The sequence below is a fragment of the Electrophorus electricus genome, chromosome 21 (assembly GCF_013358815.1).
Source record: "Electrophorus electricus isolate fEleEle1 chromosome 21, fEleEle1.pri, whole genome shotgun sequence".
Classification (NCBI taxonomy): domain Eukaryota; kingdom Metazoa; phylum Chordata; class Actinopteri; order Gymnotiformes; family Gymnotidae; genus Electrophorus; species Electrophorus electricus.
Window position 1 is genome coordinate 3,520,808 of NC_049555.1, and position 23,255 is coordinate 3,544,062.

The 23,255-nt window shown below is 44.6% G+C and overlaps 2 protein-coding genes across 3 annotated transcripts in view; one reads left to right on the forward strand and one right to left on the reverse strand.

The window, feature by feature from the left end:
* glsa (glutaminase a) lies at window positions 1–18,703 on the forward strand. Its single transcript, XM_035521130.1, is given in 20 exon segments — window positions 1–383; window positions 6,271–6,367; window positions 7,642–7,760; window positions 9,080–9,209; window positions 9,613–9,692; window positions 11,142–11,305; window positions 11,462–11,520; window positions 13,624–13,656; window positions 14,043–14,070; window positions 14,073–14,100; window positions 14,314–14,380; window positions 14,521–14,571; window positions 14,826–15,002; window positions 15,130–15,261; window positions 15,710–15,802; window positions 16,561–16,622; window positions 16,718–16,794; window positions 16,948–17,011; window positions 17,122–17,242; window positions 17,244–18,703. Coding segments are annotated over 20 exon segments (1,848 nt in total). The 5' UTR covers window positions 1–150; the 3' UTR covers window positions 17,277–18,703.
* stat1a (signal transducer and activator of transcription 1a) overlaps window positions 18,196–23,255 on the reverse strand; it is a 16,385-nt gene continuing 11,325 nt past the window's right edge. For both annotated transcript variants that reach the window (XM_035521128.1, XM_035521129.1), the window contains exons 22-25: window positions 22,882–22,957; window positions 20,602–20,671; window positions 20,143–20,172; window positions 18,196–20,034 (exon numbers count right to left, since the gene is read on the reverse strand). In XM_035521128.1, the coding sequence (XP_035377021.1) occupies window positions 20,005–20,034; window positions 20,143–20,172; window positions 20,602–20,671; window positions 22,882–22,957 (206 nt within the window). In that variant the 3' untranslated portion in view covers window positions 18,196–20,004. The remainder of the gene's footprint in view (window positions 20,035–20,142; window positions 20,173–20,601; window positions 20,672–22,881; window positions 22,958–23,255) is intronic.

Genomic DNA, 23,255 nt, shown 5'->3' on the forward strand with positions numbered 1-23,255 from the left:
TGAATCGGCCCAAGGACAGAGACGAGCGACACCTCAGCGCATCTCAGTAGATGATTTATCTGTAGCCTGTTTAGATAGCGATCCTACTTTCAGTCACTTTGACAGTAAAAAAAAAAAAAAGCTTCCTATAATACGCGTGACAAGCCTGAAATGTTACAATTTAGGTTTACGGTGGCCTCGAGGAAGTTGTGCAGACCCGATATAAAGCGTCCCTTGTCAGATATTGCTGGAGATAAAACGACCCGACCTGCTCCTCGCAAAATCAGCACCGCCCGTACCGACCATGTCAGAGGCGTCGGAGGATGCGGTCCGCCTTGGAGCGATGCGCTGCGCCGACGTTACCTGTGCACCAAGGCGGACGGCAAAGAAACCGCCGCAGAGAAGTGAGTAACGTTACAGCTAATGGGCAAAACCGTCGGTAGAGTCAGACAGGTGGATAGACCACCAAAATGCAGCGTAGTTATTATCCGGCGGGTTTCCTATCTTAGTTCGGTCAACCGGCTCAGCTGAGTCGGCTCCTCGTTCACTCCCAACGGCAGAGAGGAGCCGGAGGTGGGAGGCCTCGCTTGTGACGTGTACCTTGGCAAGCCTTGGGGTGTCTTTTATGCCTGTTACAGGCTTGGGCGCTGTCACCTGGCTGTGCTTTTCACGGCTTTTGTGAGCTTTACAGCGTATATTTGGTTTTGCCGACTATTCTTTTAAATAGGCCCACCCCAAGCTACATATCAAGGCTCGGTTCTTCAGTTGTCGACTATTCTGTATAGGATAGCTAACGCTAGATCAAGAAGGCCTGTGACATCCTCTACAGATTTCCTGAGTTTTTCATTTAGTTATTTATTGCGCATATAGAACTTTTCTACAGGATAAGCTATCTCATCAAATTCCTTCAGCTGTAACTTTTGGCTTTCTGTGAAATAAATTGAGTGAGGTTTTGAGTCATACTGGCACTATATATAAAACTATTGTGCAACGGGGAGACTATAATTCACACAACTCTGTCAGTTGTCCTCTTTACTCGCTTTGCGTTAGTTGGAATAAGATTAATTCCTTTTAATCCAGTATTTCAGCTCTTTACTGCCAACTATATCTTCTGCATTAGAACTAACATACAAATCGCCCCATCACATCATGAGTTAGGAGAAATCAGCAGACTGTTCAGAGTGGTCCTGTGCTGTGGTTTGTAGCCCCAGGGTGCCTGGGCTGTTTGTACTGGTGAAGGGGCTGTTCACACGCATCTGAAACATGGTGCATCTGTTCTGCTAAAAGCAGAACCCGCAATAAAGTGTGGAAGTCTGGATGTGCTGGTGCTGTTGTGTTCTGTTTTGTTGGGTCTTTGTTAGGCGTGGTTAGGCTGTCTGTTCACTGTTCTCATATATATCCCCCAGAGACAGACAACAGATTGTCGTCGTCCCCCCACACTTCTCTCTCTCTCTCTCTCTCTCTCTCAATGACTGCTGAAGGTCAGGTATAGCTGTGTAATGCTACTGTGCCTCATTCTCTCCATCTGTTTGTGTGTGTCTGTAGTAGGGGGAGATGCTACACAATTATACATTGTGATTTTTTAGTCTGTGTCGTTGGTAATTGCAGAACGTACATTATTAACATAGCCTGCTTCTTTTAATCACAAACAAGTAGCACCACGTCAGGGTTCTTTGTCTCGTAACCAGCTGAGCCATTAATAAAACCTGTAACATTGGTTGTTAAATATGTGTAGAATTCCAACTCATCCGTTATATTGGCTAAAATAGAATGGGTATAGTTTTTGTTTTGCAGGCAGAAATCACACATTTCTGTTCGGATCCCTGCCAGACCTGTTTCACTGATGGCGACTCTGTTCACTGCTGGGCCCCCAGTAAACGCCCTGACCCAGCCCAGTAGCTAATGGTGTACTTTACTTCACTAGGAATAAGAAATGGTGTTAATTATCCTGGGAGACCTTTCAGAGATTTTGCTGTATCCCCCCAATAATTTACTAAAGGTCGAACCGCTCCTGACACACACACACACACACACACACACACACTCACACTCACTCTCATCTGGGGAAATCGCTCAAGACTGCACCTCATATTGTCAGACAGGATTTGCTTTTACATGGGGAAAAAAAAAATCTCTTATCTGATGTGAATTCCGTTAATTCCCATTCGCTTATTCCGATTTAGGATTACGCCATCGTTATGTTCCAGTAATAAAATAAAAGCATAAGTTACTTTTGATCTTTTTCTATAGGGTCTTTTTGTCTCTTATTGTATCTTATAGAATACTTTTTTCCTAATACATTTTGCATAATTTCTTCTGCAGAGTGTGACTGGGGGCTACGCTTATATTTGCTGGTAAACAAGTCTTCACGGTCACCCCCAATCACAAGCATTTCTCACTTTAAATGAGTACATCAGCATCAGCTGAGTAGGCCTATGCTAGCAACAAACGAGCTGAGTACACTTACATTAATCCTTACATTATTGTGCATGACGGGTTATTGCTCTGGTGTATTTATCTCTAGGTTTTCCACCCAGATGTGTTTGACCTGAACATTCTGAGTTTGGCCTCTAAAATCTGCATATTGTCAGTAATATACCACAGACTTTAATCAGCTCAGAAGTGTACAAATTAGCAATATGGCAGTAATATTTCAGTGAGCGGCAGTTATGGCGTATGAGTGGTGTCAGGGTTTAAAACATCGCCATTGTGATTTGATTCGAGGGCATAATATTTTCTGTGATCTCAGCATTCCCAGGGCCAGTATTGTGATGGCTATTAGCAAACGAACTGTTGGAATTCACCATGGAATGCCTAATCCGTTCTCAGAAACCTTTTTTTTCTTGTCCTTTATCAAATCAACATTCCACCTTTTATTTGAAATAAATACCTATGTTAAATAAGCAAAAATAGGCTACAGACCTCGTATAGTATGTGTGTCTGCTCTGTTTTATGGGCGGTTTATCAGGTTTGGGTCGATACAGACAAGTAGAGCCTGATGTGAGGTTAGTGTGTAGAAACAGGCACACGCAGGCCAGGCCAAGCCTGGTAGCTTAGGTTGTGTTCAATATCTCATTAGTGCCTGGGGTCAGGGAGTTCACAGGGCTGTATTTCTGTCTGGCTGTCTTCATGGCAAGTAAATTTAACTGTTTTCTGGCCCCAGACAACTGCATGTACATCCTGTTGCTTTTATTCTGTGTGTGAAGCACTCGCCCAAATTAAATGACTTGCCAGAGTTTTATTATGGGTGCTGTCAGATAGCAATGGGCGGTGTGGTGTTATGTTTTATGTACCGAAGATTGTTATGTATCTAAGATATTTATCTTCATTGTGATGACAACAGTGGATGTGGAGTTCATAATATAGACTACACTGTTATAATACGTTCGAGTATGTACAAGGATGGAAGAGTATAGCATGCACAGTAGATTGGCTCCGTATGCTGCTTGGTAGAACAGCAGAAACGCATTATTCTCACTGAGAGAGACTACAGAACCAAGAGAGACACGCACGTTCAGAGAGACCCTCGCACATGTCGGCGTGTGAGGAGGAAGAGAGGGCGGAGCTTAGGAGAAGCAGAACATGCCAGAGTGTACCATGTGCTTGAAGGAGATGCAATGGTTTGAGACACTGAACAGTGAATACCTGCACTTGGTGTTGCCTGGGGTCCAACGGCTGTCCAGGAGTGAGGTTCCTGTAAACATCTCCCCGTAATCTGTTGTTATCTAACGTGTGGCATGAACAGAGCAGTCACCAGGGTGTCGTCATATATCATGATCACCCCTCTGAACTCAAACTGGGCTGAGAGGACATGCACTAACAAGCATCATTCAGACAAAAAAAAAAAAAGACATGAGAATACATTTGAACGCACACACACACACACAAGAGTGCGTCTCAGGGAATGCGATCACAGCTCATTATCCGACCGGCGTGTGTGTAAACAACTGAAGCCAGGCATAATGCCCGTACAGCAGGAGATCAGTGGCTGCCGCTTGGCGGAAGTGACGGTGTCGCTTAGCACGGCACAGCATAGTTTAGCCCACTAGTGGAGGAGGGAGGGAGTGCACCAGCTGTCCTGCTCTATTCAAGAAGTCTTCAGAGCTAACGTGTAACGTCAGTCACTAAGGCTGCGTCCGAAACCACTTACCACATGCTACAAATTACTGTTCCTATTTTAGGAATATATATATTGTTTGTGCATGTGCAACCATATGAAAATACATGATGTAAACTGGCAAAACATCTGAACGGTATATTATTTTTGGCGTACTATGTAGTGTGGTAGTACACACGTCTGGACGAAGTAGTTAGTAGCTCTGTATGCTGTATGCTTTACACAGACAGTCAGTGGTTTCATGTCGTCTCTTCCTAGTTGCCGAGGAGAGGCCATTTTCCATTACGTTTTAGCTAATGCCTCATTCGCACCAACACCGCCTGTTTGTACCTCGCATGGAGATTTACAAACAGAATTCACTTATGTGACAAAGACGCGTTCTGGGGTGGTACAGAGTAAGAAAATGCAGCCTGGCTGGGAAACGGCTGGGCTAGAAGATCCAGCGAGGGTCCCTGTGCGTGGAGTGAAACGCGCTTACATTCAACTCATTCACTTTAGCCACTTCAAATCGGGAGACCCTGCAGGTTAGGGCTGCACTGCTGCATTAAAAAACGGTCCGGCATCCTTCAGCCGAAGGTTATGGTACCGATATATGTTGCACTTAAAAGAGAGATGTGGTTTAGGGATACGCCGACCTTCAGTAGCCATGCGGAGTAGCCAAGGGGAAGGATTGGTCTCACTCAGGTCCATGAGTAGGGGGCATTAGCAAGGGAGCGAGGGGGAGGTGGGACACAGAGGGTCATCAGACAGGTACTGACAGGAAGCTGAGACAGCTGTCGTGATGTGAGGTGTCAACTGTCTGCTTACGGTCCTCTTTGTCAGCATAAAATCATGTCTATCTAAACCTTTGCTCGACGTTATGCCAGTATTATTTGAACTGGTATACTACTGAAAGTATTTTAGTAGAATTGAAAAGAAATTGATGCAATATATCTGAAGAAGATTCCAGGTGAGCAGCTGCAGTGTACTGTAGTAAGAGCTGTAGAGAAACAGGATGTTTCAGTCAGAGGTCATCAGATGTATTCGATATCAGTTATAACACCAGTGACGGCGATGACCGCGAGCTTGTACATTGATGTCATGTTGTGGTTTTGTACTGCGTGCACATTTTCTGAATGTATCTCTCATTCATTCTGCATATGTTCTCTCCCTCGGATTGACCTGCTTGCTTTTGCGTTTGTGGTGTAAGTATCTAATGTTTTGTGGGGTTTTGTTTGTTTATTTTTCTGGTCACAGTAGTGTCCGTGCCATGCATGTCACGCCTAACTAGCCGTCATTTGTGTTCTCCTGGCATCCCTTCTAAAAATCTAGAACCCGTCCGAGCGGCTTTCCCTCATCCCATATCCCACCTCACAGAGGGACGCCCCATGTTCTGGAACCTTCCCAATCATCCGGAGATGACATCACCAAGACCCGGCAGGCTCCGGCAGGCCGCCCATTACTGAACCTGCTGCTCAGAATGGTCCAAGCTTAGTTTAAAGTTACTGGTTTACTCCTGTATTTTAAAAAAAAAACAAAAAAACAAAAAAAATCTCTCATAATATCTCATAAATTAAAGGTGCAATCAGAAATCCTGCTGAGTTTGTCTCTGGATGGTTTGGGCCTGTGGTAGGCGCTGCATTTATTTAAGATCATCTCCAGCATGGAGGAAAGTTCCTCTGTTGTGAAGCCAGAGAGGTCCCTCAATGCACTGCAGCACCACGGTAGCCCCTCCACCAGACCTTGAGTCCCATATTTCTTGTGGTCGCTGAATGTATTGAGCCAGCCTCTCATTCATATATACATTAGGTTTTGTGTCTTGCTTCATGTCGGCTTTTTGTTACTTTAACCCCAGTTTCTCTTCACTTGAGACAGTGTTTCTGCTGCCACAGTGTCAACCAATCAGTAATAATTGGCACAGTAATAATTAAATGTACATTTTTCATTAAAGGGTCACAGGTGCCCTTTTCAGCTGTCAGTTACTATCGTTTTTAACCTAATGCGTTTATGTTTAACGTGACTGACATTGGGAGAGGCACATTGAAACACTTCTCAGATCTATGGCGGTATTATAGGAAATAATGCTTATTATATTACAGCTGATGGTTACATATCGTCCTCTGCTGAGTGTGGGACTGTGCTCATCTCACTGTCTCTCTGCCTCGTGTGTGTGTGTGTGTGTTCGTGTTCTTCAGGAGAAGGAAGGCAGGCATCTTGCCTAGCCTGGAAGACCTGCTCTTTTACACCATTGCAGAGGGTCAAGAAAAAATCCCCTCCCACAAGTTTACCACGGTAACAGAGCGCTCACGCACACACCTGGAATATGTTTTAAACGTAGATTTTGACATCAAATGAGAAGACAGCAGGTTGATTATTTATGTTCCAACATTAACATGAACGCCTTTTCTGTCCATGTTGATGTGGACGCTACGCAAGACCCCACACCTGCGTGCACCTCTTTCTCATTCCTTCCACCAAAACCTTCCCACACCTCCCCCTCACCTCCCTCTCCCACACACCCCTCCACCACACCTCCCTCGCCCACACACCCCTCCACCACACCTCCCTCGCCCACACACCCCTCTCCCACACCTCCCTTGCCCACACACCCCTCCACCACACCTCCCTCGCCCACACACCCCTCTCCCACACCTCCCTTGCCCACACACACCTCCACCACACCTCCCTCGCCCACACACCCCCTCCCACACCTCCCTTGCCCACACCTCCCTTGCCCACACACCCCTCCACCACACCTCCCTCGCCCACACACCCCTCCACACCTCCCTCTCCCACACACCCCTCCACCACACCTCCCTCGCCCACACCCCTCTTCCTGCTTCTGTCATGCTGTCACCCTCCTCATGTAATAGTCTAAATCCTCTGCAGTGTCATCCCGAGAAGGAGGAGTCTCTCACTCTCACTCCTCCTCTGGGCTCCCTGAGAGAGTGAGTGTGTGTGTGTGTGTGTGTGTGTGTGTGTGTGTGTGTGTGTGTGTGTGTGTGTGTGTGTGTGTGTGTGTGTGTGTTACCCGGAAATACCCAGCCTGTGATCACAAAGTCAATGCTGGTGGAGAGTTGGAGGACAGCCAGCACACATAATGACCTGCCAACAGATGTAGTGTCGACCTGCACACCTACAAATCTCTGCGATCTGTTTAAGTAACGGTTTCATGATAAAGTGGGTGGAAACTGTAAACTAGCAGTATAACCACTGCCGCCCCAGTTAAGTGCATAAATAAATCTACACATATGACATCACTACAGTGTCAAATGCTACAGAATTCCCACACTTTTCTCAGCAGGACACATCCACACATCTGCTTTGTACTTTATAAAGATTGTACTTTACCTGAAAGGAGTTTTACAAAGCAGGACTTGTGTGGGAGTCCAGACTTTCTAATAAAAATGGCACTTAACTCTTCTACTGTCATGTTTGACTTTTGATTTACCTTATCAAGCTAACTGCTGTGTGTGCATGCCATGTGGGTGTGTTGCTGGGTGGTGTGTTTGTGTGTGTGTGGGTGCTGTGTGTGTGTGTGTGGGGGTGGGGTGGGGGGTGTATAGGCGTTGAAAGCTACCGGCCTGCGTACAGGAGACCCGCGTCTGAAGGAGTGTATGGAGATGCTGAAAGTGACACTAAAGACTACGTCTGATGGAGCCTTGGACCGACACCTTTTTAAAAAGTACCACCTGCATACACACACTATTTACTACCTGTGTGTGTGTGTGTGTGTGTGTGTGTGTGTGTGTGTTTATTATAAAAATACCACCTGCATACACACTATGATCTACCTGTGTGTGTGTGTGTGTGTGCGCGTGTTTATTATAAAAATACCACCTGCATACACACACTATTTACTACCTGTGTGTGTGTGTGTGTGTGTGCGTGTGTGTGTGAGTGCGTGTGTTTATTATAAAAATACCACCTGCATACACACTATGATCTACCTGTGGTGTGTGTGTGTGTGTGTGTGTGTGTGTGTGTGCGTGTGTTTATTATAAAAATACCACCTGCATACACACTATGATCTACCTGTGTGTGTGTGTGTGTGTGCGCGTGTTTATTATAAAAATACCACCTGCATACACACACTATTTACTACCTGTGTGTGTGTGTGTGTGTGTGTGCGTGTGTGTGTGCGTGCGTGTGTTTATTATAAAAATACCACCTGCATACACACTATGATCTACCTGTGTGTGTGTGTGTGTGAGTGTGTGTGTGTGTGTGTGTGTTTATTATAAAAATACCACCTGCATACACACTATGATCTACCTGTGTGTGTGTGTGTGTGTGTGTGTGTGTGTGTGTGCGTGTTTATTATAAAAATACCACCTGCATACACACTATGATCTACCTGTGTGTGTGTGTGTGTGTGCGTGTGTTTATTATAAAAATACCACCTGCATACACACTATGATCTACCTGTGTGTGTGTGTGTGTGTGCGTGTGTTTATTATAAAAATACCACCTGCATACACACTATGATCTACCTGTGTGTGTGTGTGTGTGTGTGTGTGTGTGTGTGCGTGTGTTTATTATAAAAATACCACCTGCATACACACACTATTTACTACCTGTGTGTGTGTGTGTGTGTGTGTGTGTGTGTGTGTGTGTGTGTGTGCGTGTTTATTATAAAAATACCACCTGCATACACACTATGATCTACCTGTGTGTGTGTGTGTGTGTGTGTGCGTGTTTATTATAAAAATACCACCTGCATACACACACTATTTACTACCTGTGTGTGTGTGTGTTTATTATAAAAATACCACCTACATACACACTATGATCTACCTGTGTGTGTGTGTGTGCGTGTGTTTATTATAAAAATACCACCTGCATACCCACTACGATCTACCTGTGTGTGTGTGTGTGTGTTTATTATAAAAATACCACCTGCATACACACTACGATCCACCTGTGCAGACATGTACGTATGGTTATTTTTTCTCCATGTCTTTCTGTCTCTCTGTGTGCATTTGCGCGCCTTTTCACACGCAGGTGTGTCCAGACCAACATCGTGCTGCTCACTCAGGCATTCCGCAGGAAGTTCGTGATTCCCGATTTCCAGTCCTTCACGTCGCACATTGACGAGCTGTACGAGAATGCCAGGAAGCTGTCCGGAGGGCAGGTAAGGCGAGCAGCTGGCACACACGGCCACAAAACGCTGCCGCCAGTCTCCTCTCACATGGCTGCATTGCTTGTAAACGTTCCGCCTTCAAAACTGCACCTCGAATCTCTTAGCGCCTGAACAGAAGCAGCTACAGTAGTGCGGCACGACACACAGTCAGTACAGTATTGCGAATATTTTGCTTTATAGCCTTGATGAAACTTAGCCCACATTATTTTTACCAGGTTATGTGAGACGTATAATTTTTCTAGAGGGTTTATTTGCGTTCTAGTGATAGTTTGGGGTTATTTTAATGTAAAGATATCACGATAGTGATTCGTATCATTACACCGCCTGGCCCTGTTCGCCCCCCCCATACGTCAGCGCAGTGTGGTCTGATAGGATGCCGCTGTGTGTTGCGCAGGTGGCGGACTACATCCCCCAGCTGGCGAAGTTCAGCCCTGACCTCTGGGCGGTGTCTCTCTGCACGGTGGACGGGCAGCGGTACGGTCCCGCCTTAGTTGTTGCGAATAAAAAGGGGCTCTTTCTTCTGCAGGCTGTCTCCTTATGCGCCCTCCTGTCCGTCCGTCCATCTGTCTTGTTTTCTGTCTCTGTCTTGAACTTTTCACCCTTTTCCTCCTCTCTCTCTCTCTCTCCCTCTCTCTCTCTCTCTCTCTCTCTCTCTCTCTCTCTCTCTCTCTGTCTCCCTCTCTCTCTCTCTCTCTCTCTCTGTCTCCCTCTCTCTCTCTCTCTCTCTCTCTCTCTCTCTCTCTCTGTCTCCCGCTCTCTCTCTCTCTCTCTCTCTCCCTCTCTCTCTCTCTCGCTCTCTCTCGCTCGCTCTCTCTCGCTCTCTCTCTCACTGTCTCCCTCTCTCTCTCTCTCTCTCTCTCTGTCTCTCTCTTCCTCTCTCCCTCTCTCTGCCTCTCTCTTCCTCTGTCTCTCTCCTTCCATCTGTCTCCCTCTCTCTCTCTCTCCCTCTCTCTCTCCCTCTCTCTCTCTCTCTCTCTCTCTCTCTCCCTCTCTCTCTCTCTCTCTCTCTCTGTCTCCCCTCTCTCTCTCTTCTCTCTCTATCTGTCTCCCTCTCTCTCTCTCTCTCTCTCTCTCTCTCTCTCTCTCTGTCTCCCTCTCTCTCTCTCTCTCTCTGTCTCCCTCTCTCTCTCTCTCTCTCTGTCTCCCTCTCTCGCTCTCCCTCTCTCTCTCCCTCTTTCTCGCTCTCTCTCTCCCTCTCTCTCTCTCCCTCTCGCTCTCTCTCTCCCTCTCGTTCTCTCTCTCCCTCTCGCTCTCTCTCTCCCTCTCGTTCTCTCTCTCCCTCTCGCTCTCTCTCTCTCCCTCTCTCTCTCTCTGTCTCCCTCTCTCGCTCTCCCTCTCGCTCTCCCTCTCTCTCGCTCTCTCTCTCCCTCTCTCTCTCTCCCTCTCGCTCTCTCTCTCCCTCTCGTTCTCTCTCTCCCTCTCGCTCTCTCTCTCTCCCTCTCGCTCTCTCTCTCTCCCTCTCTCTCTGTCTCCCTCTCTCGCTCTCCCTCTCTCGCTCTCCCTCTCGCTCTCCCTCTTTCTCGCTCTCTCTCTCCCTCTCTCTCTCCCTCTCGCTCTCTCTCTCCCTCTCGTTCTCTCTCTCCCTCTCTCTCTCTCTGTCTCCCTCTCTCTGTCTCCCTCTCTGTCTCCCTCTCTCTGTCTCCCTCTCTCGCTCTCCCTCTCTCGCTCTCCCTCTCTTTCTCGCTCTCTCTCTCCCTCTCTCTCTCTCCCTCTCGCTCTCTCTCTCCCTCTCATTCTCTCTCTCCCTCTCGCTCTCTCTCTCTCCCTCTCTCTCTCTCTCTTTTCCTGTCTTCCTCTGGCTTTGTGTCCGTCCATCCATCTCTCTTGTTTCTGTCGCTGTCTTGAACTTTCCACCCTTTTCCTCTCTCTCTCTCTCTCTCTCTCTCTCTCTCTCTCTCTCTCTCTCTCTCTGTATTTTTTCAGACACACGGTGGGTGACACTAAAGTGCCCTTCTGTCTGCAGTCGTGCGTGAAGCCATTAAAATACGCCATCGCCGTGCACGACCACGGCACGGAGTACGTGCACCGCTTCATCGGCAAAGAGCCCAGCGGTCTGCGCTTCAACAAGCTCTTCCTCAACGAGGACGGTGGGAAACACACACCCACACAAGCAAACACATTCATTTCTTCATGAAACTCACTGTATTTCTTCTCTTTAATCAGATGAAACTGAACTACGGTCAGTTAGATTTCTCTGTGTTAGCTATTTAACCTATTTTATGATCTCCTTTATCGGTTTACAGATAAACCACACAATCCCATGGTAAACGCTGGCGCGATAGTATGCACGTCGCTTATCAAGGTAAGTTCCAGTTCCTTCCCACACTACTGTGATGGTGTTAAGACGCCCATCTTATGGTCCTGGCAGTTCAGGAAGTTAAAAAAAAACCCCGCAGATGTCCTCGAGTGCTGCTGTGTTTGGCTCTCTCCACCCCAGGCGACAGGCCCAGGGGCGGGACCAAGGGGCGGGGCCAAGGGGCGGGGCCCACCTTCACCCCCACCCTCAACCCACCGTAACTGTCAAGACACACCCACTGCTAGGAATACTTGTGCTGTGAGAGATTTATTTTACATGGGTTGGGGTGTAAGAAGAGAGAAAGAGTAGAGGAGGATAGACTGATAGAGAGGAAGAGTGTTTATAGTGTTTATGTATCAATGTAACAGATGGTGGCGAGTGAGGCTGATACTGGGTCTCCTACGTGCTTTCCGTGGTGAGAGAACTGCTTCTGCGGTAGGCGGAGCCGCTGCAGTAGGCGGGGTTAAACAGCTGCCTTCCTCTCTTTATAGAACAGCTTCCATTTGAATTTCACGCTAATCTCTTCCAGCATGGCAGTCAGTGTGTTAAAGCCTGATCCCAGACACACACACACACACACACACACACACACACATTTGCATGCACACACACAGCCACACAAACCACACACATGATTAAATGAATTAAGAGGACCATGAGCTAGCTGTCTCTGCAGTGGCCTTGAAACCTTTGACCAGACAGTACAGGCCCCACAAAACCCGGATTATGTCATCAAGTCCTTGTGTATTTGTGGAACAGACAATTCTCAAGCATTCTCAAGCATTCACATTAGGACCTCACATGGGCCGTTTCCATGGAAATGTGTGATGTCTCTATAAAGACTATTTTGTGTTTTGATTGTTGTCCCGTATTTTCCAGCATTAGGATCTGTGGGGAATTATAACTCCAACAGGTCAATGGCTTTGGTAATTTTTTCCTTTCAATTCAGTTTTTCTTCATTGAACAAATGACGCGTTTGATTCTGATGGACGTTATGGTGGGCTTCTTCAGATTTTCTGTGTGTAGTTATTTTTACCGATTCTGTTCAATAATGTGTCATACAAATCTAGGATCAAGGATCAGACATGACTTTTTCATGGACAGGTTACAGGATAAGTTTTAAGTTACCATTTTTGTTAGTTTATTTTTCAGTGCTTTTATGACTTTCATATGCAAATATGAGATATATTAAAAACCATTTCTTCAATGTGGGGAAAAATTTGCACTTCATTAAACATTTTAAACTTTTTAAAAATGTATTTAGTTACAGCATACTAATGAGCAAGTTAGTGGTGCACCCCGACATTACAGAACACACACACACACACACACACAATCATTTCAGGTGAAACCAGGCCATACCACTTAAAGTAGTCCAACAAAAAAATAAGTCCCAATCAGCTACGTTCACATTACAGGTTAAATGCTCAGTACCCTTTATAAGTGTGTGTCAGCAGTGTGAACGCACCTCTGCCCTGAGGGTAACCGCATGTAATTCTTTGATCTGTGCTTGACCCAAACGCATGCATGACCATCCACCCCTCATCAATGTAACAAGCGGACGACGAGAAATGGCGCCACAAGTATTCATCACAACGATTCTTTCCCGTATAGGTCAGATGAGGCAACCCAAACCCCCCCCCCCAGGCAAATTTCCACCCTGTAGTGTGAGCGTAGTCTCATGGGCTTGCTAAGGTGGCCTTACAGAGGTCCTGATGTTCCTCACACCATCACGTCTCACACACTACATTTCCTCATCTTTTTGTTGCATATAACATTCTTAGCAGTGAATACATCTTCTTTGGTAATAAAGTTTTAAAGTTTCTCATGTGGGTGTGTCCACTCTAGGCCAGGTCTCTAGATCTGGTTTATTCATGTGTAACATTTTCAAACTAGTACAATCAAATCTGCTTCAGTATTCTGATTATTCGAATTTCTGAATCCCCGTGTTGCATGACGGTGAACATACTGGATTTGTTCAGGTGCTTATATAAGAGTTTTACTTAAAAAAAAAAAAAAAGATTGATACTGGTATTATTTTTTTGCTTTGCTGTGGTGCTTTTCTAAGGTCTAATTAACTTTGTTTGTTTTTGTCCCACTGTTTTCCAGCAAGGTGCTAGCAACGCAGAGAAGTTTGACTACGTGAGTACAGCTGCTCCCACTGTTACGGTTTGCCATCTGGCCTGCCCACGGTGCCTCCTTTCACAGTTTCATTATCTTCTAGCTATTAGTTACACTCCCCTCTGGCGTATCTTTTTTTTCTGTGCCTTTTTAATTGTCTGTCATTAGTTTCCCGTGACATTTTAATCGTCTGTCATTAGTTTCCAGTAATTCATGTTACATTTTCAGCATGTCAGTTGAGTAAGGGACAGAACAGATTGCTCCCCCTGCCCTGTGAGTTCAGCCTCTGGTCACTAAGTCTGGGGGTGGATGTTTCTAAAGTTAATTAAAAAAAAGCATGAGAAATCACCAGTATCTGTATAGACGACGGGGGTGTGATCCGCCCGTGTGCCTCTGTCGTGTCTCAGGTGATGAACTTCATGAAGAAGCTTGCGGGAATGAGTACGTGGGCTTCAGCAATGCTACGTGAGTCGCTCACCTTTGACCTAACACGCTACATACCACTCACGTGGCAATTAAAAAAAAATTTATTTTATATTAGCGCCCAGAAGAAGGTTGATTTCTTATGTGACCGAAGGAATGAATGAATCATTTGCACATAAGTTGCACATCAGGAAATGTAATTTCTTTCCAAGTTTTCAGTGTGCCAGCGTGGTTTTCGGTTGTTCGCTTTCCCAGATTTCAGTCGGAGAGATTGTCTGGGGACAGGAATTTTGCCATCGGCTACTATCTGAAGGAGAAGAAGGTGACACTTGCACGACTGCTGTTTTTACACGTTTGCAATGGTACCATCGTCAAGAGTAATGAGGCGGCACTTCTTCTTGATGCACTGATGATCTGTGTTGCCTGCATGTGCACTAAAATGTGCCCCCCCCTATTCTTCAGTGTTTCCCAGAGGGCACTGATATGACCTCTATCCTGGACTTCTACTTCCAGGTCAGAATGCCTTTTAAGAAGTGGATATTCAACAGGTTCAGCCATAATCACACACCTTGTATACTCAATATACCTCAGTACCCTCAGTACTTTAGTTTTTTATCACTTCTAGTACATGTGTTTTTACCTTCAGTGCCTAAGGTTTACTATGTTAAGAGCTAGATATGAAACCAGGAAGCCTCCGGAACGTTCCAGCAGAGTTTAAACAGTCATGGTTAAGGCTAAGTTTGAATTGGTATGTGTTTGTCACGTAGCTGTGCTCCATTGAGGTGACCTGCGAGAGTGCCAGCGTCATGGCAGCCACGCTGGCCAATGGTGGCTTTTGTCCAATCACAGGCGAGCGCGTGCTCAATCCCGAGGCCGTGCGCAACACGCTGAGTCTCATGCACTCCTGCGGCATGTACGACTTCTCTGGCCAGTTCGCCTTCCCTGTGAGCCACACACACACACACACACACACACACACTGTTCTGTGCACTTCCTCTTAGAAAGTCTCACATGAGTCTCAGTCACACAGAATCCTGCCTTCTTGTTGTCTTGCGTGCGTCCGTGCTGCAGGTGGGCCTGCCGGCTAAATCAGGCGTGGCTGGGGGCATCCTGCTCGTGGTGCCCAACGTGATGGGCATCATGTGCTGGTCTCCTCCACTGGACAAACTAGGCAACAGTGTCCGCGGCATCCAGTTCTGCACGGTACCCTCGCTCACACTCTCTCTGTTTCTTCTCTCTCTCATTCTCTCTCTCTCTCTCTCTCTCTCTCTTTCTAAAGGTAAAAAAAAGCTTTTTGTTCCAAGAGACAAGTGAGCCCAAGGATGTTATCTGAAGATGGAGAGAGAAAGACAGAGTTGCAGTTCCAAGTGCCAAGTTCAAAATGAAGACAATAAAAAAAACCAAAAGGGGCAGAGATGCAAAGAGATATTTTTTTCTGTAAGTGACTGGAGAAATCACTGTCCTGAACCAAATTTCTACTGACCAGAGCAAATCTTTGTATTTTAAAGTGTTATTCACATATAAGCACACATAAGCCAAACACAGGTGAACATATTCTCACATGAACGCGAAAGAGAGCCCATAATGAGACCCAGTGGTCAGCATCTCAGTGTTGCTCCAACTGACTCCTCCCCCTCTGCCTTTCTGTTAGGATCTGGTGCAGCTCTGTAACTTTCATAACTACGATAATCTGCGCCACTTCGCCAAGAAGCTGGATCCTCGCAGAGAGGGCGGAGATGAGAGGGTGAGTGGCATTATCCCCGCCTTCGCATAGCAATGCACTGCTGTCATTGTCATCTATGTATGTATGTGGCAATGTCAGTGAAGTCTTAGTGAAGTCTGGTGAATTAAGTTTAGTAAATACCTGTGCAGTCGGTCGCACTCAAGCTTACGCAAAGCTACAGAACGTATTCTGTATTAGCAAACGGAAGCGTTTTCTGAATGAGGAAAAGGGAACTGTGGCTCCTTGGGCTCTAGTTTCTGCCAGCCAATGGCCATTTCTAACACTAGAAATACTGACAGGAAATCTATAAGCTGATCAGCCTTATTTTAGATGTAGCATGCAAAATCAACATTTACGCTTCCCGTTGATGGGATACCACGTGCGAGCATGGTCACGAAAACACACCCCAAAGCCATGATTTTACGCGTTACTGATTTTTGCCTTTTTACCATTACCACAAACTGTGTACTGTAACGCAGATTAATTATGATAATTTACTCAGGCGACTTTACCCTGCATTTGCTGATCCGTTTCACAGACACTGGTTGCTGCATGTTAAATGTTAACTAAGCTTTCTTCAAGGGGAGTGGTTCTCTGGGCTTTGGGGAGGAGCTACAATAAGACTGTGTGTGTGTGTGTGTGTGTGTGTGTGTGTGTGTGTGTGTGTGTGTGTGTGTGTGATGCTGCATAGCGCTAGTGTTGATATGAGCACAGCTACGACACATGCTCAGCTGCTTTTCCTCTCTCCAAACGGGAACGTCGTCTCTGCTCTCTTTCAGGTCAAGTCCGTCATCAACCTGCTGTTTGCTGCTTACACCGGGGATGTGTCTGCGTTGAGGAGGTCGGTGCACTCACACAAACCTGAATCACTTATCTATGCCCATATTGAACCTTTCTGTTTGTGATGGACCTGTGTGTGTGTGTGCGTGTGCGTAGGTTCGCTTTGTCCTCTATGGATATGGAACAGAGAGACTACGACTCCAGGACAGCCCTCCATGTCGCCGCAGCAGAAGGTAGGCCTCCCCGCTCGCTAAGCAGACCCTAGACAGGCAGCTGCTCAACTCTAGATCCCCTAGTGAAGTACGTTTTTAAACACTCCACCCACACCCCGAGCGGAGCGGAGGAGCACGTGTACTGATCTGATCGCGTGGGACAATGGGTTACAGGTCACGCCGAGGTCGTGCGCTTCCTTCTGGAGGCATGCAAGGTGAACCCTGACCCTAGAGACAGGTTAGAGTGCTTCCACACACACCACAGTTGTCTGCAGGCTACATCATTACCATTACTGCAGCGTGTACTTATTTTTGTCTGTGCACGCCTCCATCTGGACGCGGGCCCAGGTGGGGCAACACCCCGATGGACGAGGCCGTGCACTTTGGCCACCATGACGTGGTGACCCTCCTGCAGGACTACCACAGCAAGTACAGCCCCCAGGAGAGCACAGTGGCCGGCGACAAGGAGGACGGCCGAGAAGAACCTGGACGGCATGCTGTGAAGCCCCACCCCGTCCATTAGGCTGCAAACACACACACATTCCTGAAACCCTCCCTAGCAGGAAGTGTATGTACGTGGGTGTTGATGTATCTGTGCAGCAGTGTGTGTTTATAACAGACAAATTAGCTTAAAAAGAGAATGAGAGTTTAGTTTGGGATCCTTTGAATCTCATTAGAACTTGTTGTGTTGGGTGTGTGTTTTTGTTTTGTGGACACATGGATTGGGGGGGCGAGGGGGCTACACAGTTACTGGGTGGAATCACGCAGTGTCTGCTCATGGTAGGCTGGGTACCATGGTCTGGTAACTAGAAGGTTCACACTGTATAAATCTATTTTCAGTATATACTATAAAATCTACATTGTATTGTTAAAACTTCGTATATTAGTTTCATAGCTCTTTAATGATGTCACTGAAGTAACTAAAGATGGAGGCCTCCTTCAAAGTCTCCTGTGAATGGGAAGCTTTTGCAAAGTAGATACTTCCCAACAAAAATATCTATCTATCTATCTATCTATTTATTTATTTATTTAAAAACAGAATTTTAAGTTGAAGCAGCTTTTATCTTGTTGACAATTTTGAGGAAAAGTGTTGTTCAGTTCGCCTTGTCAGTAGTCGGTCTTGCAGTTCATAATTTATTCCACAGGGGAGTTGACCATGTGTGGACATACTGCCCTTCTTTTAAGGGGGTGTGTGCTGTTGGGGAGGAGACCCCTGTAGATGGGGTTGTTTTAAGGAGATGCACTGAACCCAACAAGAGAGGCTTCAGGGACCGGTGATGTCTGTGCTAATCTCTATGCACAAAGACGCAATGCAAAACTCCAGATTAATTTTCTCCATCACTCAGAAGAAACTATTAGGCAGCCGCAGAACCCTTTTTTGGCATGAGGCATGAATTCTGGCAAGAATAGAAAACGATCTGATTGAGAGCAATTATTTATTTATTGTTATGTGAAACAACACATTAATTTTATTTTTTCCCCCCCATTCATTTTGAACTCAATGCCTAAATAATGTGAAGTAAAAGATTTTTTTTCTTTAGAAAAGGCAACAATCATGAACAGCAAGAATTTGCTTGTTTTATTCCTCCCCCTATTACATTCATCTTGGCATCTTTAACTTCAAGAAACATTAAATTTGGTTCATTCAGTTTTACAAATACAAATCTGTGACCGTGGCCCAGCGTGGCCTGCGGTGCATCAACCATGCAGAGCTGACAGGATGCATGCAGCTGCCTGGTTCCTGATATTGGCCAGTGACAGACTCTCTGCTGCATCCACAGTACTGCTTAAATGCATTAGAAATGGGATTTTTTGTTGTTTGATATTTATTGAAATCTTTGTATTAATAACCATAATTGGCTAATAATAATGAAGGCTTTCACCTTGCCCTGTTCCCTGTCTTTTTCAAATGAAAATGTAAAAAGAAAAAAGATATATATATTTTTGCTGAGTTAGGTATATGGAAGCACAGACATAGACTGCAAGCACAATAAGCTTATCTGTGTTGAACTTTTACATTTCCAGTGATTGCCTATGGTTGTTATATTGCTAGTGAACACCTAGTTTGCTACGTGTGTGTGCGCGCGCACGCGCAGCAAAAGCTCATTATTGCATTGCGCAAAAAGAAAACTAAGCAAACTAAATAGCAGACTGACTAACATGAACAGTTATATATTTTGATGTAGATGTCCCAGTACTATTTTAGTGATAGCTGTTGCTTGGTGAAGTAGTAGTATCCTTTTTATCCTAGGCACATAATCTCACTGGCTGTCCCCACTGTACTTTTAATGTATTATGAACGGTCCTGTTTCAATTTCTTACCCCCCTTAGCGAAACTGCTTTTACACAATTATCAGACTGTGTTACAAGATACAAGTATTTGTGTCACTGATCGAATATCAAATAAAAGACCATGCTGTCATGTGACCCAAGTCTGCCTCTTCACTTAGAATGTCAGCACGTAGCTGAACCGAACCTGTCTGGTTAGATGCAAGGGCGGGGTTATGTTTGTTTCTAAGATGAAAAACCATCTACTGAACCTTAAAAAACATGACTGTCTTCTGTTTTATTTATCGTTTCATTTTTGTTGGACTGCTTTTCTTTTACTATTTTTAGATACAAAAGCACCTTCTATGTTTGTACGAACTCACTCACTCGTTCACTCTTAGCAGAATAAATTTCCCATTTAGCACTTACCGAGTCTATAGAGAGGGGAGACAGACACAACCCCTCTAGAGCAGAACTCACGCCAGCATGTGTGTCTGCACGTACAAACTGTGTGCTTTAAGTAAAAGGCAAGGAATGCATATTACACTAGTATGCGCATACTGTACCTACTCTACTGGCTATATTCAAAGCTGCTTTTACAGTGCAGCTCTTTACTTAGCTGGGTACAGGGTACTTGTTGATTGCATGAATAAAATGCATGCTTGATGCATCATGTTGATTTAAAATCACTGCTTTCTGGCCTGTCTCAAATAAAATTGTCCTCATAGGGCAACTATGAAAAACACGTTTTACAATATCGGGTTAAGTGCTAGGTATGCAAGGTACAGGCTGTTATTTCAGCTGCTGCGGTGTTTGCCAGTAGCCTGCGTGTTCTGCAGCTCACTCAGCATTTGTACAGAAAGTCTTTTCAAAGGAAGGAAACGAAGAAGAGACGCAGGACCTCGGGTGGCGTGCAGGACCTCCGGGAGAAATGCCAGGACATCCGCTCTACCGCCTGTTTATTCAACAGGTCTCGGGAAGGCTACAACACAGCTATACGGGGGAGAGGGAGGGATAGCAGCCGTGTTACACTCGCCATCCTTATAAACTTTATAGGTATGTTTAACAAACAAGACAACAAAGTCATTAAAGTAGCTTTACCTCTCCCATTTCTCCAGTCAGGTCTCGAGTCTACAACAGAGTAAAGACGGGACTTAGAACATCTAAAGCTAGTTGTTTATTAAATGCAAGTTCCATTGACATTGCACTAACTCATTAGTCTTCAATGTAGAGTAGCCTGCTTATGAAGTAGAGACTCCAGTGGAGGAAGTTACTGAAAAGATCAGCGATCACAATTAGTGTGCTATAAAGACTAGTGATTACTTTGATAAAGTATTCTAAAGATTGGTGATCACATTGGTAATGTGTGCTGTAAAGAGTAGTGATTATTCTGATCAATAATTACTGTAAACATGTGACCACTACAGTAAAGAACAGTGTAAAGATTAGTGATTACTTAGGTGAACTGTACTTTACAACCAGTGGTACAGGAACTGTAGGACAGTGTAGAGATCAGTTTTTTCGCCAGTGAAAATGCAACTGGGATGGTTTTGTACGCACCATGCGTTCCAGCTCCCCGTACACCTCTGGAGACAGGGGCATGATGGTGTCGTTGTACTCTGACGTTTTCCTAGAGACAGAGCATGGAAGTTTAGATCTCTGATATCCTGTACTAATAGAAGGAATAGATGCATTTTCACCAAATTAAAAGTGCATTTAAATTTAAAATAAATTTCCTATAAATAATTAATATAGGCAGGGCAAGTTTATTTGTAGAAAACCTTTCATACACAGCAGCAATTCAACATGTTTTCACATACGAAAAGAAGATTAATTACATCCGGAGATCTATCACCTCAGGAAATAAAACTATTTTAAAGAAACGAAATTAACGATAAAATGAAAAATTTCAGATAAAAGTTGAATTAAAAATTTTAAATGGAAGTGCGGCATTCTCATCTTTTGCTCCTAATGAGAACTCCGGAAGCCGCATTATGAATCAACTGAATCTGTTTGGTCATATTTTTTGGGAGTTCCGTTGGGAAACCATTATAATCAGTTATTAAACCAGCATTTTATGTAAATGCTAAAACTGAAATCAAAGTCTATTAGTATGCCAAGGTTATGAGCTACTTTTTTAGATTTTAGGGATTTTGAGTCCAAAAAGGCAGTTAGTGTGTTCCTCTCGTTGCTTTTGCCAAATATATTAAATCACAGTTTTTATCTTTATTCTACTGCAGAACACTCTTATTGTCATCTGCATAGCTGTGGTAAGAAAGCCCAAAATCTTGTACAATTTGGCCTAGAGTAAGCATGTATAAGATATATAAGTGGCCCAAGAACTGAACCCTGGGGATCACCAAAGGTCACTATTTCAGAAACTTCTTCTATTTTGCCAAAGTAATTTCTTCCTTGCAGTAATGAAAAGGACTATTTCAGGACTGTTTTGAGAGTCCAACCCATTTTTCAAGTCTATCTATAAGTCTGTAGGATCAGACGCTGCATTGAGATCGAGCAGTACTAAAACTGATATATTCCCAGAGTCTGTATTTAAATGAATGTCATCAATTACCTTAATTAGAGCAGTCTCAGTACAATGAGTAGGCTAAAAACCTGACTGAAATTTGTCTAGACAGCTATTTAAAGATAGAAAGCCAGTAATTTGCTTGAAGATGATTGTCTCAATGATTTTTCCAATGAACAGTAGATTGGAAATGGGTCTGTAATTACTTAGAGCTGCTTCAAGATTTATCTTTTTAAAGAGTCCACACAACTGCATGTTTTAGTGAGTCAGGAAAATGCCTAATAAGGTTGGTCTTGCGTTCCAGTGAGGCCCACACATCCATACCGTGATGATCTGACAAGGTTACATCCTTAACATCTAGAGTGTGAGCACAGCAGTGTGTGCTAAAGCCACATGCTGAGAGAGACCAAAATAGTCCAGTATGGCACTGAGATCCTTGGCATAACTGTCCTTGAGATTGTCAATATGCATGTTAATCACCAGCAATTAAAAAATGGTCAAACTCTGTGGAAATAAAAAACAAAATATCTGTAAATTCATCAATAAAACCTGCATTGTGTGCTTTGGAGGCCTGTAGAAGGTTACTAGTAATATTGTTGGCAGTCCTTTCCTTTGTAACCTGTCTGCTTTGCTCCAAAAGCAAGGGGAGAAGATGTGGCTTTGGAGTGACAAAATCGCTAATACAAGGGAGTCCTTGTGTGGTTGTACCCATGCATCTTCACCAATGGGGGAGGATGAATTGTGCTCCAACAAAATTAAACCCCGTCAGAGTTTTGGCAACCCGTTGTTTGTGTGTAGTCTATCTTGTCTAAAAAATTCTCTCCTTCTGAAAAAAACAGGTTGAAGTTGTCAATAGAACTGCGGGTTGTGGTTTGTCACGCCATTGACAAGTCGTCCCCGAGGACGAGGGTGTCTGAAGTGTCCACAGTGCCCACAGTGCCCTGCGGCTCTGCTGGGATGCTCTGTCAGGCTGGTGCTTAACCTTCTTACAGTGTTATTTTCACTGTCATTTTACTGCCATTTACTGTCTTTTCACAGGAGAATCTGAGAATCCTTCTGAATGACGACAGTTTCAACATGTTTCTAGTAAAACATATTTCATAATTGGGAATATGCTACCCAGAAACACAAATGTTTCTAACGCTGCATGTATAAGTGTTTACAATTAAAGTGTTTTGGGTGACATGTTCCTTGATGTGTAATTATTGGTGATTCCTAAGCAAACACTGGCCAGGCTGAGTCCAAAAGTCAAGTGTGTGTTCTTGTTATGTGATTGGCTTAGGAGCTGCAGACAGGAATACGTAGATCTGACTCACATTTCAGAGATTGAGATGAGAGTCGTTTGAATGTAACCTTCATAGTCCTCCTTCTCTACATCCATTGGCTCATGTTCTAGAATGACAGAGAAAGAGAGAGAAAGAATGAGCATGTGTAAACATAAATAGCAGTTACAGTGGTGTGAAAAAGTGTTTGCTCCCTTCCTGATTTTTTTTTTTTTTTTGCATGTTTGTCACACTTCAATGTTTCAGATCATCAAACAAATTTAAATATTAGACAAAGATAATACAAGTAAACACAAAATGCAGTTTTTAAATGAAGGTTTTTATTAAAAAATCCAAACCTACATGGCCCTGTGTGAAAAAGTGAATGCCCACCCTTAGGCCTGATTACTGCCACATTTGTTCTCAAT